We start from the raw sequence: 17,855 nt of genomic DNA, 5'->3' as shown, positions 1-17,855 counted from the left end.
CACTTTGGGTTGGGAAAGGGAGGCATGGAGTTTACATGCGGGATTTAATATTGAAAGAAGGTTAAAAAAATGGAGGCTACAAGGCCGTTCTGCAGCCCAGACCCTCTCCTTGGGAAACGGCCCACGGGTGGTGGGCTTTTTCTTCCCCTAGAGGGATACTCCAAGGTTCCTTCCAGAAAAGTTGCTTTTGCAAGCGGGGAACCTGTTCGGTCCCGAGGCAGCGTGGGAGCTCCTTGGGCAGAGATAAGAGGGTCAAAGCCCATCTTCTGCACCAGGGACATTCTCACCGAGCCCCGCTGGGGACTTTGTTCCCCCGGCCAGGTACCCGGGCAGGGCGGGACCTCCCGGCAGGTCACGGTCCCTGAGCACCCTCGCCCTCAGCATCCTTCTCTGACAGCCACTTCTCTTGGCACATCCCTCCCCACGACGGACCACTGTGTCCTGCGTGAAAGGCTCTACCTTCTCAGCCCCCTGCTCGGCAGGTGACAAGGTAGAGGGGGGTAGGGGCTGATATGGATGTTGGGAATCCCAGGGATATTTTCCCTGGGGAGCTCCCGGGAGCTGACACTCCCTCTTCCCCCAGGGCCGACTGATGCTCCTGCCTCGGTGGTCCCGGGTGGGACGGTGCTGCACGAGGTCCTTTCTTCCTCCAAGGAATCCCCCCGGATCCGCACCCCGGGGCTCTGCAGGGTCGCAGAGACCGCGTGGGTCCCCCCAATCTCCCCCGGGGGTTTTCCTCTCAGGGGGTCCGTTGCCCACACCCCCAGTCCCAGGGTACCCACCGCACCCCAGGGTACTGTCCCCTGGAACAAGGAGACCGGATCCTTCCCAAAACCCTCTGGGTTTGTTTTCCGCATCTCCCCGAGACATTTAAGAGCAGACGTTGCCACCACCTTTCCTATTATTTATCCCGTATATACGCTCCCCGAGGTTTTTAGTAGACGTGGAAGAAAATAACCTGCTCCTCCTTTATGTGGGATATTCCGTTTTAACTTCTCCCACCTCTCCGTGGAGAAGGATTTTGTGTGATACCCTGAAACCGGGGGCTGATGGCCCTCGTCTGCTCGACGCTAAAATTCCCCCCTCCGCTATCATTGGCACATTGATGCGATTCGATGGGGTTTTGGTCTAAAGTGGGAAGAAAACAACGAAAAAGAAAAGTTTCATAAGGCTGGAAATAAGACTGAGCCCCGAGGAAGCCTCTTGTTCTCCCCGTTTAGTGGGGACCCCTCTACCCGGCTCGGCTCTGCCGGGCTTTTCACATTGGCAGTCACCGGGGACTGGAGGTGGTTCCCGATCCGAAAAAGGCTCAGCGGATTGAAATGGTTCTCCGAAACCGCTGTCACAATTTTACCTCTAACACGACGGGGCTAGAAAAGCTGGTAGTGGCTACTCGTTTTGTTTGGATGCCACTGCTGTGTCAAGGTACTGGGAGAGGGGTTATCCCTTCCCAAGGGTCCTGTTTGCTTTGGGAGCATCCCCAACACCGGGCCCCCAGGGAAGAAAACTTGTCCAAGAAAGCGTGGATGCCTCAGCAATGCCAGATTGGATTTACACCTGGATTTACACCTGGATTTACAATTCGGGCTGTGTTTAGGGGCAAACTTGTTCGCTGAAGGATGGCCGGGAGCATCACGCACCGGGTCCCAGCTCTTCTCCGGCTCAGCCCTGCTGTTTCTCTCGGTACCCAGGTCCTCGGGTCTGAATCCCAGCCAGTCCAAAGCATCACCCCCGGGAAAGTATTCTAGCTATCCGTCCCTGAGCAGGGATATAAATACCCGGAGATATTTGGAAGATCTCTGTGGGAAGCGATTGTGTCTAAAGTGGTAGCGCTCGGAGCTTATTATCGCTGGAACCGATTTGTATTGCAGGGACTAGGTCCTGCCAGAAAACTCCAAAGAAAAAAAATCCTGCTCTGAAGAAGGCTGTAAATTCCTGTGCTGCAATATTTCATCGAAGGACGTCACGGAAAATCTGGGCTTGAAGGGGGGAGTCTCGGGACGGGCAGAGGGGGGAAAAGGGAGACAAAAAGGGGGGATTAAGATTTTCCTTTTTTTTTTCTTTTCCTTTCTGACCAAAGCCTGAACTCCTGCCTGAGGCGCGGCGGTGACAGCCAGCCCGCACCTCCCCGCAGCCGCCTGAGGCTCTTCGGCAGCTTAGCTGCGCACCCGCTCCCAATTTCGGCGTCTGCTTTGCCAAAATCTCCTCCAGGTCCCGTTCGATCCTGGAGGCCGGGCTCTACCTCCATGGATACGAGGGCCCGAGGCTGGGCTGTGGGTGCCTCTGGAAAGGGCCCGTCCACGATCGGGCACTCGCACACGCGTGGAGCAAAGCGCTGCCGCTTTTGATGGACCCGCAAAAAAAGGGTTGGGGGGGGTGCCTGTGTGTCCCGAAAAACAACCTCTCCCTCGGTGCTTCCACCTTCTCCCCCAGCACCCCTCTCCCCAGCCTCGAGCCCCTCGCTTGAACGCACCCCCTCGCCTTTAAACAAACATTTAGGGATCGATTCGCCGCGGATTTGGGGATGGCGGCCACGGGGATGGACGAGACCGAAAAAAACCCCCAACCAGCCGAGGGAAACAGGCTGGTGCTGGGGGAGAAGGGGGGTGTGTGGGGGTCTTGCGGGTGGTGTTAATGCAAAGCAGGGCAGCGGGGAGGGGGACATGAGGCGGTCACTCCCCTCACCCTGGGTGGTCCGGGCTCGCAGGAACACCCCGGCCCCTCTCGGAGCAGCACCCAGCCCGCCTCTAACAATACCACCTATATACATTTCCATACTCGGATTACACCCAGCCTGCTTGCAAAGTTGACTTCACTTAAGCAATTAGCTAGTAAAAATACCTTCGGCGCAGGAAAAGGAAGAAAGCTCGGATTTGTCTATTTTTACACAAAACACGGCCCGAGTTTCGGGGAGGGGGAAGGAAGGGGAGCGGGTTTGGGAAGCAGCCGATTGGGAAGCGCAGCGGGGCCGGGGGGTGTTCGCGGGACCGGTAAAACGGGATCCAAACGGGATTAGAAAGGCTAATGACGGTTTAATTTTTGTAATTTTTTCTTTTTCTCCTTTCTTTTCATCTCTCCCAGTCGAGGACTGGAGGACGACACGTTTCACCCACCCAAACCACCAGCAAAAGACACCAAAAGCGGATCCCGGTCCTCCGCACACCATCCTCCTCCTCGCACACCAGCCACCACCCGGCTTTTCTCCCCCAAAATTCTCCTTTCCCCAACTCGCAGGCTTGGGTTAAAACCCTCCAACCTTTCTGCTATTCCCACGACGAGGCCTATAGGACCCAGAGCTATATATTCCCTCTTTTAACACTGGCTCGCTTTAATAAATACATCGGAAACAAAATCTTCACATTCCTGAAAGATACTGCGAGAGGGGGAAAGGGCACTCGAGAAGGAACTGATTTTCGTTGAATGGAAATAGTTTGATTTACACGGAGAATTTTGGGGTTTTTTTCACCCTGAGATATATTATTTCCTAGTGGAAATGCTGCCGTTGGGGATGGTTTTGAACGTGGTTTTCCACGAGCTCCTAGTGTGTGTTTCGAGCTCAATCCCCGGGTATTTCGGGGACAGATCGTGGAGATTCAGTCTCAGAATTACATAAAACAAAGAAAAACACCCCTTTCGCGATCCGGGGGGAGGACATTCGATGCGGAGCAAAGCTTAGGGTCAGGGATGCTCTCCCACGGCAAAAATAAAAAGCAATGCAGCCAGAAGCGGCGTGGTTATTCTGCACTAGCCGCCTCGGGGCTGTAAACACCGGGGAAGGTGATCGCTTCCCAAAAAAGCGATATTTTTTAGTGATTGTCCCCCTTTCCGAGCAGTCGCTCTGCTCCACGTTCTGCTCCGCGCCGGCGGCCCCGGGCGGGAGGAGCAGCGGCCGCCGCCTTCCCGGACAGCGGAGCTGCTCGTCGTCTCTTCCTCCTCCTCAAGGGAAAAGCTCCAGAAATAACTGTCCCAACCTTCTCCCACCCCCTCCCTGGCTACCTGCCCCCGGCCTGGGCTTTGCCCAGGGCTCTCCAGTGCCTGTCCCTGTCCCATCGCACCGGGAACGGGAGGGTCGGTGCTTTCTGCGGGAGGACTTTTTTCTTTTTTTTTCGCGGAGAGGGGGCAAAGGAGGGGAAGAGGGAAGATAGACAGAAAAAACCCCAACAACAACCCCGATGTGAAATCCCTCTTGGTTGTACCACAGATGTGACAGGCGCCCCGGAGGCTGCTCACAACTGCTCGCCAATAACGCGGAGGGAGTTTGGAACCCGATCGGTATCTATCTTTCCTTTTAAAAGGCATTAAATTATCATTAAAACTTGAAAAGCGAATCTGGTAGAAGTGGGGCTTGGGGAGGGGGGTGTCCCTTCTCTCTCTGCTGGGGGTGCAGCAGGATGCACCCACAGCACTGCGGAGAGGCCTGCAAGTGGTTTGTGGTGGGGTGTATTTTTTCCCCCTTCCTTTCTCTCTTCCTTCCCCCAGTCGCGGAAGGGAGCTCGCTGCAGCAGCCAACACATCAGCAGCCCTAAAAGCCCAGGCTCCTTCCTTCGTGCCCACCCACAATCCCACACCCCCGCAGCGCAGATTTCCACGCGCGGTCCCCAAGAAGGTGACAGAGGTTTCAAGCGACTTACCTGGAGTGACAGCTCTCCCGATGGCACGATGCTCAGAAAGGAGGCTTTTGGGGGGGGAGGGGAGGGAGAAAAGGGGTCTCTACCCCTCTGCCTGTCTATTCTCCCTCCCCCCGCCCGCTGTGTGAGCCCGTGGCACCGCCGGAGCTGAGCATCAGGCTCCGGGCATTCAACGGCGGAACTCCGGCACAGATTTATATACACCCCTCGAAAAAACCCCAAAGCAACCCAAAACAAAACAACCCACCCTTATCCCTAAAGCAGCCTCGGAGCAGGAGAGGGGTCCGAAGCCCGTTCCCGGCCTCGGAGCGGCGGCGGAGGCAGAAAAGGGCATTTCTCGAGGCAGCGGGAGTTTTCGCCGATTTCTTTTTATTAAAGCACCCCCGAGCCCGTGTTTACATTGCGCAGTATAAACATCCTGCCCGGGCCCGCCGAGCTTAAAAGAGCTCACGGAGAGGGGGTTTGAAGTGGGTGAAGCTCCGCGCAGCGCGGACCTGGCGGCCGGGCAGCGCCTCCGCTGCCCCACGCCACGCGCGGAATCTCCGCGGGCCCCGGCCCCTTCCACGGCCCGCGTGGGGCCCTTCCCGTGGTTTTCAGCAGTGGGAAGGCGGGTAGGGAGGGGGCGGAGGAGCCCCACGCAGCGTTGCGGTCACTCGTGGCATAAAACACACACACACACACGCGGTGCCCCCGCGTCGGGCAGGGGGGCGTCGCGCAGGCCCCCCCGAGTGGGGTAGGGCGGCGTGGAAAGGGCTCTTTAAAAGCTGCCCGCCAGCGGGGAGCGGGAGCGGAGGGGGCCGGGACGAGGCGGTGGAGGGGCCGCCCGGGAGGGCGGGGGGGAGCGGGCCGGGGCGGGGATCTCCGCTCCGCGCTTACGTCTGTCAAGGAGCGGCAGACGCCGCTGCAAAGAGATAAAGTAGAAGGCGAGCGGCGGGGCCGGAGGCAGACTCGACAGCCACGGCGATGGGAAGCAGCTCCGCGCAGCACCGGCAGCGCCAGCCCAGCTAGAGCCGGCGGAGGGACGGCGGCGGCCCCGGGAGCCCGGCCCGCCGAGGGGAGCGGGGCAGGCGGAGGCGGCGGCCGCCGGCTCCTGGCTCGCAGCAGCCCAGCTCAGATCGCTTCCACCCATCCCGCCTCCCTGCGGCCACCCCCCGACCCTCCGCCTCTCGCTCGCCTTCTGCAGCCGCGCTCGGATTTAGGGATAAAGTGGGAGGAGGAGTGAAAAGGGGGGGTGGGGGTGTCGTCGCTTCCATTTGTTTATCCGTGGAGGGGTGAAGTCTCCCGGTGGAAAGAAAACCCCGCCGGGGGGCCGGGAGGAGGCCGGAGGGAGGGTGGTGGGTGAGTGGCGGCGAGCCCCCAGCAGCGTGGCCTTTTGGGGGGGCACTGGGGGGGCGGCGGAGGAGGGCCGGGGCTGGGGCTGGCCGCCGCGGACCTGGCCGTAGATGACTGCAGAAGCGCAGCAGGCTCTGTCCTCTCAGCCCCCTCCTCCTCCGGTGCAGAGCAGCTACGGCCCCATGTCCTCGGTGGCTGAGAAGCAGCCGCAGAGCTCGGCCATGGACACCGCGTCGGCGGGGACCGGCGGGGCCGCCGGCAGCGCCCCGGGCAGCGGCGGGGCCCCGGGCAGCGCCGGCCCTAAGGCGAAGAAGACCAACGCGGGGATCCGGCGGCCGGAGAAACCGCCTTATTCCTACATCGCCCTCATCGTCATGGCTATCCAGAGCTCTCCCTCCAAGCGTCTGACCCTCAGCGAGATCTACCAGTTCTTGCAGAGCCGCTTCCCTTTCTTCCGAGGCTCCTATCAGGGCTGGAAAAACTCGGTGCGCCACAACCTCTCGCTCAACGAGTGCTTCATCAAGCTGCCCAAAGGGCTGGGACGCCCCGGCAAGGGCCACTACTGGACCATCGACCCGGCCAGCGAGTTCATGTTCGAGGAGGGCTCGTTCCGCCGCCGGCCCCGCGGGTTCCGGAGGAAATGCCAGGCGCTGAAGCCCATGTACAGCATGATGAACGGGCTCAGCTTCAACCACCTCCCCGACAGCTACGGCTTCCAGAGCCCGGCCAGCGGGCTCTCCTGCCCCCCCAACAGCCTCTCCCTCGAAGGGGGCTTGGGGATGATGAACGGGCATTTGTCCAGCAACGTGGAGGGAATGGGCCTGGCGGGACACTCCGTGCCCCACCTGCCTGCCAACGGTGGGCACACCTACATGGGCGGCTGCACCGGCTCCTCGGCAGGGGAATACCCGCACCACGACAGCTCCGTGCCCGCCTCCCCGCTGCTCCCCGCCGGCGGCGTGATGGAGCCGCACTCGGTTTACTCCAGCTCGGCCTCGGCGTGGGCACCCACCGCCTCGGCGGCCCTCAACACCGGCGCGTCCTACATCAAGCAGCAGCCTCTCTCGCCCTGCAACCCCACAGCCAACCCGCTCTCCTCCAGCCTCTCCACGCACTCTCTCGACCAGCCCTACCTGCACCAGAACAGCCACAACACCGCCGACCTCCAAGGTAAGGCGCGGACACGCGTGGGACACGCCCGGGACCGGGGACTGCCGACCGTGCTTGGATCCCGGCCGGGCTAATCCGAGCGGGGATCCCGCTTCGTGGGCAGTTTTAATGCGCTTCCCGAGGGAGAGCCGCTGTGCCCTCGCTCCTCGCTTCCCTTCCTGGGGACAACCGGGCAGCCGTCGGGGCTCTTCACCGCCGCGGGGCCGGGAACCGCTGGGCCGAGGCTCCGCTCCCCCGGGCAGGGGCTCCGATCCCCTGGACGGCTGCTTTGCCTCCGGGCCTAAGGCCGGTGGGTTCAGGCAGGCGGGAGCTCCGGGAAGGAGAGGCCGGGTACGCGCCCGAGGGCTCTTCCACCTCCTCTGGGACTTAGAGGACTCCGGAGGGAGAAAAGGGGGAATGTCCTCGTCGGGGGGTCCGCCGGCCGCGCCCTCCCGCCCCGTCCCATCCGTTCCCGTTCCCCGCCATCAGCTGTGTTTTCCACACATCTCAGAGCCGTATTTTCCAGGCCCATCGCCTCCCTCCGCCCACGCCAAAGCAGGCGGCCCAGACCCCCGAGTCCCCCACGCTCTGTAGCCTTATCCCTGACCCCGCAATGGAGCTGACGGGGGTGAATTTGCCCTGGGTCTTGGAAGGGAGATGGTGTTTTGTCCTGGAATAGGCCTTGGGAAGGACGAGGCCAGCTCTAGGCTTCGCCCTGCGGCCAAAATTCACCTCGGGATGGGGTGGATGGGGGACTCTCAGGCACTGGGGAGCCCCGGGAGCCATGGCCGGGTGATCGGGCAGATCTGGGGGGCTCTGCACATCACCCCGGGCCTTTCAGGGGAGTGGGATGTACCTGACAGAAACGGGTGTGAAGCAGACCATTAGCGGGTCAAAACCACCAAGCGAAGCAGAGGAAAAGCATCAGTCGGGCCGGGCCGGAGCGGTGGAGCCTGGACAGAGCCCCGAGCGGGGTTGGGCTGGGGCAGCGCCCGCTAAGGGCACCCTCCGCTCCCGAGTATGTTCCCGGTGCTCAGCGCGCCCAAGGCCTCTGGAAAACGGAGCTGGAATCTGCCCCAAGGAGCCAACAGGCCCATCCGAGGCCTTAAAACGAAACACTCCGATTAACACCCAAACGGGCGATGGGGAGCAGTCCGGGCAGGGCACCCCGAATTCCAGGGGCGCTTTTCCATGCCGAGGTGGCGGAAGGAGCGGCAGGAACAGCCCCGCTCCCCGTGGCCTCTCACCCCCGGCCCCCCCTCCCGGTCTCCACTGCCAGCCCCGAGAACGGGCGGGCTTCCCCTCTCCGCACTCGGCGGGTATTCCGCGCGGGCGGAGGTGATGGGAAAAGCAGTCGGGGCGAAAAAAAAATATTAAATGTCAAATAAACCCTAAACCCAGCCGAAATCCCGTCTCCTCGCAGCGCCCTTGGGCCGGGCAGGGAAGCGCCGTCGTGGGGCCTCGGGAGTCCCCCCTGCCCACCTGCCCGTGCCCGAGGAGCCCCAATAGTGCCCGTGCCCGTGCATGCGAAAATACCCCCAGTTTCGCGCTCATACTGGGGGGTGCGGAGGGATTGGGTTGTTGGGGGTTTTTTTCAACCCCAGACGGCGGCTGCTGACCATCTTTCCCCCCGTCCCGCAGGCATCCCGCGGTATCACTCCCAGTCTCCGAGCATGTGTGACAGAAAGGAATTCGTCTTCTCTTTCAACGCCATGGCCTCCTCTTCCATGCATTCGGCGGGCAGCGGCTCCTATTACCACCAACAAGTGACATACCAGGACATCAAGCCGTGCGTTATGTGATACGGGGCGGAAAAAACACCTCCTGGGCCGGCAAGGCCTGACCCGGGCGCTGAGCACCCCCCAGGACCCTCTCGGTGGAAGGGAGGGGGGGTCTCTGCAGACTGGCTATGGGCAGGAGGAAAAGACTGGAGCCCCGGGAAGCGGCGGGGAGTGCGGCCCTGGGGCTGAGCCTGACCCGCAGCTGAGCATCGGCCGGACTCGGCCCAGCCGGGTCTGCGATCACAGACCGTCTCTGCCTTCTTCTGCTTGGGACGGGTTGAGAAGAAACCAAAAACAGCCCCCCCCCCCCAATCAACCCGAAACCCCGACTGCGAGTTTGGGTGAAGGGTTTGACAAATGAGGTTTTGATGCTTCTTAAAAAAAAAAAAATTAAATTACAAATTCGGTTTTGGAATTGGTGTTGAGCGATGCCACCGGCCCGACTGGGAGGAACAGAACCGGATCGGGCTGGGGGCGCTGGAAAGGCCCCAAACCCCCTCCGTCCCGTCTCACTTCGAGCCCGGAAAAATACTTTTTTTTTTTTTTTTTTTTTTTTTTTTTTTTTTTTGCCGGCAAACACCCAGCGGGCAAAAATCTCTCAGAGGGATTTTTTTTTTCTTAAGCTGTTAATTTTGTGGTTTTTGCCTGCATAAAGACTGCAGGATCAGACCCTATGCAGAGAGAATAAGGCACTTTGGAAAGAGACAGCCATGCTCATCCTGTTATTTATTCGACTTTTTTTTTGTTGTTGTTGTTGCTAATAATCGAGACACGAATAGTCTCAGTTGATCAGTATTAAATCGGGGAATCTCTGTTGGCAATATTTGCCATATAGATTTTTGTTTTTTAGTTAACCTTTGTAAATTTTAAACCGATCGTGGTCTCTGTGTAAAGACAATCCTCCATATGTTTTTATAGAAATATATATATAATGAAGGATTATTCCCCTCCCTCTCCCTCTCTATTTTTTTCTCCCTGACGTTGTACAGTTCCGTGACACCTATTTTAATTCTTTCTGCACTGTATAAAATTGTAATTATGTGGGTTTGTTTTTTGGTTTTTTTTTTGTTTGTTTGTTTGTTTTTTTTTTCGCCCTGCCCTTTTGTGTACGTTTTGTCCCTAAAGGAAAAAAAAAAACCTAAATAAAACATGTATGTTATTTGTACATGGGCTTCACGATTGTATGAGCAGCAAATAAACGAGCATGCGGTGTAACAGGCGTAATTATATCTGAGGAGTCCGCGGAGCGCGGAGGGGCCGCGCAGCGCCCGGCCCGGCCCCGCGAACCTTCGGGCGATAATTCCCCGTCTCGGTGCAGACTCAAAAAGGACCTTTTTGTGGCTTTTTGCGGCTTCCGCGGAGTCCCGGTTACTCATTTCCCCGCGCGGAAATATTTCAAATGAGGATATTGAAACGAAGGAGGAAAACCGGAGATGATTTTTATTTTTATCTTTTAATTCTTCTGATTATTATTTCGGTTTTTTCCCCTCCAAGAAGAAATCGAAAGGCGGTGTTTGACAGCTCTTTGCCTCTCACTCGGAGTCAAGGCGTGTGGCTGCAGGGATGGAGCCCGCGGCTCCTTGCCTCTCCTCCTCCGTCCCAGGGGGACACGGGCATTTTCCAAGCCGCGCATCCCTGTGGAATCTCCGAGGGCTACAATAGCGGTCGCGGCTGGGAGAGCACTGAAAGTTCCCGCGGGGTTTTCCCCGCGGGAAAAAGAAATAAAAGTTAATAAAGCTTAAGAAAATTATTAAAAATTAATAAACAGGAATAAAAAGAATAAAAATCAAGCAGATTAACTCCTGCACCATCTCCGTCCTGCTCTGGGCAGCGATAAAATCCGTGTCTGAAAAATAGGTATTTTCCTGCTAAATTTGGCAGTGTTAGGTCTAATTGTGGATACTACAGTATCCAGGAATTTTTGTGCCTTAATTTGTGGGCCAATATATCTCTATCAATGCTCATACTATGGATATGAATGCATATGAAAAATAGATGCAGGCGAATTAATCTGATTACTTGGTTGTGTATTTCTGTCTTTATATAGGGACACTTAGCAACTGCACACTAATTAACCCAGCTCCGTGTAATCAGCTTAATTAAAAGCAAAGGTTTTTTTTTTGCTGGAACAACAACCAACAAATTTGAAATATTATTTTAATTAAGGCAGGCGGGAATAGCTTTATTAGAGTTGGTGGAGGCCTTTCTCACAGTGGGGTTTTTTGTCATTGTTTTGTGGGTTTTTTTGAGAAGGGTTGTGGGGTTTCAAGGTGTTGGGGGCTTTTTGTTGTTGTTGTTTGGGTGGATTTTTTTAATCTCTTTTTAGATCTCTTTAAGATACTGGCAATCTACCTGTAGTATTCCTTGGTTTTCCCTGTTTTTATACCTTTCTGAGTTGATCCCTCCCTCCATCGCTGCCCATCCCTGTTGGAGGTAAGCGCAATATTACCATCCTTTTTAAATATAAGCCAAAAGCAGAGGGGTTTTTGCCCCTGAAGCAAATATCTGCACTAGGTGTGGCTGAGATAAAGGTCCAGGGTTAGGAGTTCAGTCTCTGCCAAGTGGTTCTTCTTTCCTTGAAATCTCACTGTCACTCCTAAGCTTCATTTTCGTCCTTTGGATTAATGTTGGACTCACCCATTGGCACATAGAGCTGATGCCAGGCTGGAAGGGGCAGAGAGGCACTTTGCAAGCCTCAGGCCCAGCTCAAAGAGGTTTGATATCTGGTCCCCAACAAAGGTTGACATGATTCATTTTTCTCCCTCCCGTCGTTTTCCAAACCTGGAAAAACAGAACCACCACATACCGTGGACGCCACATATTCCTCAAGCCAGTGAGCGCAGTCTAAACAGACAGCTCTCCATCTCAGACACCCACATCAGGGAGCAGAGCCTGAAACCCCACAGGCTCCTGCCCCCAGCCCCTCATCTGCACAAGACCAGCTTGATTTTTCCCAGTGTATATTGTCCCATGGGGTGGCAAATCCCGAGCTGCTGCCACAAGCGGTGCCTTTATACAAGCTCCAGGAGCAGTTGGGCTCTGGGAGGAGGTGAGGAGGAATAAACTTGCTCAGAGAGGCTGTGGGAGCCCTGTAAGAGGAGAAGAGCCACGGGCTTGCTCGGAAATGCAGTGTTTGCTCCTATAACAGCCCAGATCTGGTCGTGCTCAGCTGCTGTGGCTCAGCTCAGAGATCTGCTCCCTGCTCCTTGTCGCCCACATCCCAGTCTGTAGGTGACACAACACGGTTTTCTTTGGGGTTTTGGCATTTCTACCGTAGGAAACAGTTTCTCACCATGGGTGCCCTGTGCAGGCCCAAGAGTTTTCTACAGCGACAACATTTCGGAGCATGATGAGAAGCAGGGCCTGGTGTCTCCAGCTGGGTTGGATTCCAGATGTCCCCCTGGATCAGGGGACACGGGGGTCTCTCAGGTGTCCTGTGCCCTGGGCCGTGCCCTGTCATGGTAGGGATCCTGATGGTGAGGCACTTCCCTCTGATCCTTCCAGGATGCTTCTCCCCATCCTTGCAAGGCCACCACGGAGCTGAAACTCCACGTTTACCTCTGTCACCTGCCCGTGTGTCCCCAGGGGTGTTTATGTCCCTAAGGTACATGGTCCTTTGTGGGAGCAGGACTTGAGGAATTGTGGGATGCTGTAGGGATACCAAGGCAGGGAGATGCCCTGCAGAGCCCCTGGAAGAGGAGATGCGGGGCTGGGTCTGCTGTTGGAGGGGGACACAATTTTGGGAGGGCCCATGGGCACGATCTGAGGCCCTTTTTGGGAGGCAGCATGGGGGTAGGAATGTTATGGAGGGGTCTCCTGGGGAAGGAGGATTTGAAGGTATCCAGAGGGATTGGAGGGATTCCAGAGGTTGGAGGGATTTAGGGGAGTTTGGAGGGATCCTGGGAGGATTGGAGGGATCCCGAGAGGGGGATTTGGAGGGATGCCCAGAGGGGGGATTGGAGGGATCCCGGGGCGGGTTTTGGAGGGATCCCGGGGTACCCGGGCTGGGGGGGGGGCGGGGGGGGGGGGGGGGGCGCACCGTTCCCTTGGCGGCAGCACCATCTGGCGGCAACAAACCGGCACCGCCCGCACCTCGTCCCCGCTCCCGCCCGGCCGCGGCTTTCCCCAAAGTTTGGGATTAAACCCCGGCCGGTTCGGGCGGTTTTGGACCTTTTCTCCACGGGGTGGGTGTTAAAAGTTTGCTTTCTCTCTTTAATTATTTTTTTGTATTTTTATTATTTTTATCTCTTCTTAAAGTTCATTTAGTTCGGTTTTAATTTTCCCTTTTGGCATCTGGAGCTCTGAAGGGGAAAAATCCCTTTATCCCATCTTCAGATGTATTGGCTGTTGAATACACCCGGTGGAACTCCTTTATGGTATATTTGTGGATCAGATCTGTTCCACACCCAGGTGGGACAGATTGGGATACTTGGCATGGGATAGAATGGAGTATCCCATGGATACAGACACCTGGCACATGATGCTCTTGGATGGGGTTAGTTATTCAGATCTGCAGAAAACTCGGTACCTTGGAGACTTAACTGGTGGGAACAAACACCTGGAGTCTTAAATGGGTGTTTGGAATACCAGGTGATGAGTTTGGTACCAAGATCTTAGCAGGTTAAAGGCTTAGATCCATAAAAAGTAGGTGCCTGATTTCTCCCTCAAACCCAAGAAATTTGGGACCTATGTACTCAGGGTATCTGGGAAACAGTTCTTGTCACTTTTGCAGAGGGGAATTTGATTTCTGTGTCACTGAAATGCTTCTGGGTGACCACACCTGAACATTTGTTCCATTTCTAAGCATATTTATAAGTGTAACTGCTGCCTGACGCTGTGCAGGAAAAGGCAGCACTAGGACACTCCTGAGGGCTTTGCATTTCACATCTCTGCAAAAAAATCTTTGCCATGTGGAGTCATCCTCAGGGAGAACAAGCCTGATGCAGGTGGGCTGGCTAAAGGACTCCCCCTGAGGAGCAGGAGATGCCCTCAGTGCCAGCAGCTCTGTGGTTGTGAGCTGATGTTATTCATAGAAACAATTATCAGATTGGCTCAAGAAGTGAGGAAAGGCATGTGGCTCTGTTGTTTTCTTAAGCAACTTTCCCTGTCAGAATTCATCTTGTCCAGTAAGAAATTAAAATCAGATTATTAATATCAGTGGTTGGACTTGATGATCTTAGAGGTCTTTTCCAATCTAAATGATTCTATGATTTCATTAATAAAGAAAGGCAACAGAAGGAATAAATCTTATTGTTACTGAGTTTCTTGGTTGGAGATCTGTTTGCACAGGCTTATAAAAAGCTCTTTGAAAACAATTCCCATTATCACAGGTTGCCCAGAGAAGCTGTGGCTGCCCCATCCCTGGAATTGTTCAAGGCCAGGTTGAACAGGGCTTGGAGCAACCTGGGATAGTGAAAGGTGGTGGAATGAGATGAGTTTTAAGATCCCTTCCAACCCAATCCATTCCATGATTCTGTAATCATGGGTTGCTCTGATCCGTCAAACTTCTAATAAATATTTCAACTCCAATCTTAAATTTTTGCAAGGGAGATGCAGGTCCTTTGGGAAATTTCACTGAGGTGAATCACTGTGTCAAAACCATGGAGTTCCTTCTCTCAGACACTTCTCACAGGTCCTCTGAGGGATCCCAAGAGGCCTGCAGGCCACTGGCACGAGCATCAGAGAGCAAACGCCAATTCCAGAGGCCAAACAACCTCAGTTTAAGCATGGAAAGAGGTGTGGGGACACTGGCAGTGCCACTTGACTTCAGTAGTTCTTATGCTGGTGTGAACACGAGCCTGAGCACAGATGTTTCTTTATTTAAAGCAGCAGGAATTAAAAACCCCAGAATGGCACAGAAAGTGTAGTTCTGTGGCTCAGCTCAGCTTCAGGCTAATTACTGAAAAAATAAGCAAACACACCTGAGAAAGCAAGATGACATGGCCTGGAAAGTTTTGCAGGGACTTAAGAGTACCAAGAGTTCACTTGGAGCAGAACTTGCTGCAGCAATTGTGTTCCTCTGTGGTGGTAAAGAAAAGCCACTGCAGACCAGCAACCACCTCCTTCAGAGATAGAAACACCACACTCTGGAGCCTGAGCAGTGCAGGTGCCTGGAAACACTCTGAAAACACGATATCCCTCTGGAAAAATATAAGTATTACTCTTGTCTGAACAATTATGCACTCAAAAATACTAAGGAGTGGCAGCAGTGGATACCGTAATGCTTAGAAATGTAGCAGCTTTTGCCTCAGTTCATGAATGTTTCACTTCTTTCCCTGCCCTTTTTTTGATCCCATCTAACAGTCCTGTATGTTTGCTTTATTCCTCAAAGAGAGAAAATCACCCTCAAAGAGAGAAAATCACGTGGTTTAGCTCCACGTGTTCCTGAGTGGGATGGGTGGACAGCAACACCCCTGTGGGACTTGTGAGACCTCTGGAGGTGGCACATTTTGGGAAAAGTATCTCCATTTCTGTTTTGTGTCTTGTCTCACAGAGCAAGAGCTGTGGCTTGTCCCTGACCTGGAGAGAGGCCTTGTTGGGTGTTAGGTGCTGGGTTCCTTGACTGGAAAGCTCTGGAGCAGGAGGACCTGCAGGATTAAAAGCTCCCCAGAGGCTCTGGCTGGCGTGTGGAGGCAGAGAGACCACGATGCCAAAGCTCTCCACTGGGACATCCAAGTCCAAACAACTACCACACTAGGGGGTTTGGTTAGGTTCTTTGTTTTCTCTGGTGGTTTTTTTTTTTTCTTTTGAGAGCTCCTGATGAGTTTCTGGCCTGTTTTCTTGTTGTTTTCTAAAGTGGTGGGAATTACCAGTCACATCCAGTCTATCAGGTGCCATCTCTGCCGTCCTTGCTTTCCCATCGGTAAAACGTGGATGTTACTGGGGCCACAGCAAAGATTGACTAGATAGATCCATATCCTGAACTCATTTCTCCCAGGGACTTCAGTGGGATGCCCAGTCCAGAACAATGGCAGGATACACGACCCTAAACATTTCTGCAGTGCTTTGAAAGATGAAAAGCAGTGACTTTTCTACCTATGTCAGTGGAGGGGCAGGGAAACGCTTCATGATGTTTATAGCAGACATCACGGACATTACACATGGAAACATGGGAAATGGGGCACTTTTCTTGCAGGGAGATAATCTTTAATAGATGGCAACTAGGAAATAAAAGCATTTGGTACACAACAGCCTGCCCCTGACTGAGGGGTGTTTGCCCGAGGAACTTGGCCACAGCCACAGATGTTTCCTCCAGAGCCAGAAGTGCTGCAAGGGGCTGTTCCTCCTGAGGAACCAGAATGAGAGAAATCCCTGCACATGCTTTTCCTCCCTCTCCTCACCCCTGTGGAGAAAAACACAGCCCCAGTGCTAGATTTTTCAATGGAGACATTCCCCTAAAAACCATTTGTTTCTCCCTTTGGAGCAGTAGAAGATGATGAAATAAAAAAACACATTAAAAAGAGGCATGACTTGAAGACGGTGTTTAACCATCCCTTTTCTGACATATTTTATTGGTGTCCCCAGATAATGGGATAAAGCCTCTGTCCTTACAGCCCCGGAGGGGATCAGGGACCGATGTGGAGATGCTGGAGGGGCTGATGGGGACCTGGATGTGACTCAGGAAAGGCTCTATTCCCTTCCCACCCTGATGATGAAATTATTTTTCCCTGTTTTCCTCCATGGACACAAACAGTCTCTGACTCTTGTCACTCAGAGAGGACTACACAGCAACACAGATTGTTTACTCACTGTTGTCTTCGTGGATTGAAGCTGTGTGGCCTTGTCCCTCTTCCAGGAAATGCATGGACAGAGCTGTGTGAAGGAAAACCCTCCTGCCTGTACAGTTTGCAGTGCTGAGTGGCAACGAGCCACCTCGCTTTTATTGTTAGCAGATCACAATGTTGCCTCTCTGCTCTGTGCCACACACCACGCTGTGACTAACATCATCCAACAAAAGAAAATGCCCTCCAAAGTGACCATGTCCTCCAGCCTGGTGGAGCTGGTAGAGGCTCCATTCATCCCATACTGTTTTACTTCCCCATCCTCTCCAAGAAGAAGGGCAGAATAGCCCTGGGAAGGTCACGTCCACGATGTGACACCTCGGGTGGTCGCTGCTCCAGGAGAGCCGAGCTGGGCTCACTCACACCAGGACCAGCCCCTGGAACTCCTCAGCATCTTCCCCCACTGAACCCTCCAAACGAGGGGCTGCAGCAGCAGCAACATCCCAACTTGTTTGTGCCATGAAAGGAGCTGGAAAGAATGTGCTGAACCACATGACAGGCAAGGACATCAGAGAATAGAGAGAGCTCATTTTTAATTGCTTCTGAACAAAGTTGGCTCAGGAAAGTATTTCCCATTGTACTGCTGAACTTTTCTTCTCATCACACAGCAGTGAGACGCAGGCTGTGCTGCTGCTGAACCAAGGCTGTGTTAGGGATCACTTCACTCCCTATTAGAAGCAGACTAGACATCTATCACCAGCATTTCAGGCTTTTCTGCAGCATCCAGGCATTTTTTTGCCACTGTTGATATTTTTATCATGAGTCTTAAGCAGCAAAACTGGGCCAGTATCCACCTGAATGAGGCACATTGACCTTGACAGCCAAGGTCAACCTACAGCAGGGTCACAGCTACAGCAGGCACAGAATAAAGAATTATGACTTAATATTCTCATCTTTAAAGCCTGTTAATTCAGACAGTCAGTTCCTCAGGGCACGGACTTTATGGTTTGATTGTTGGTATCTTGCACAGTCTTGGCCTGGGCCAAAGTAAAACATAAGCAGGCTTCAGTTCCTCGAGTTTTATTATGAGATCAGAGTCCAAGGATTCAATAAATTCTATTGCATTTCAGAGTTTTGTGGACATAAACATGAGTCCCTTCTGACTTTTCCCTAACTGATGCCTTCCTGAGCATGCAGAGAGCCTGGAACAATAGATCTAAGAGATGCAGAGTGCCCCATTCACT

At 54.4% G+C, this 17,855-nt stretch overlaps 1 protein-coding gene across 1 annotated transcript; it reads left to right on the top strand.

The window, feature by feature from the left end:
* The first annotated feature begins 6,070 nt into the window (after positions 1 to 6,070).
* FOXF1 (forkhead box F1) lies at positions 6,071 to 10,098 on the top strand. The gene is made up of 2 exons (XM_032701216.1): positions 6,071 to 7,130; positions 8,751 to 10,098. The coding sequence occupies exons 1-2, from the start codon at positions 6,071 to 6,073 to the stop codon at positions 8,909 to 8,911; spliced, it is 1,221 nt and encodes a 406-aa protein (XP_032557107.1). The 3' UTR covers positions 8,912 to 10,098.
* Positions 10,099 to 17,855: the final 7,757 nt, after the last annotated feature.

Source organism: Chiroxiphia lanceolata, chromosome 13 (assembly GCF_009829145.1).
Source record: "Chiroxiphia lanceolata isolate bChiLan1 chromosome 13, bChiLan1.pri, whole genome shotgun sequence".
Lineage (NCBI taxonomy): Eukaryota > Metazoa > Chordata > Aves > Passeriformes > Pipridae > Chiroxiphia > Chiroxiphia lanceolata.
This window is presented reverse-complemented; position numbering and strand designations above follow the sequence as displayed.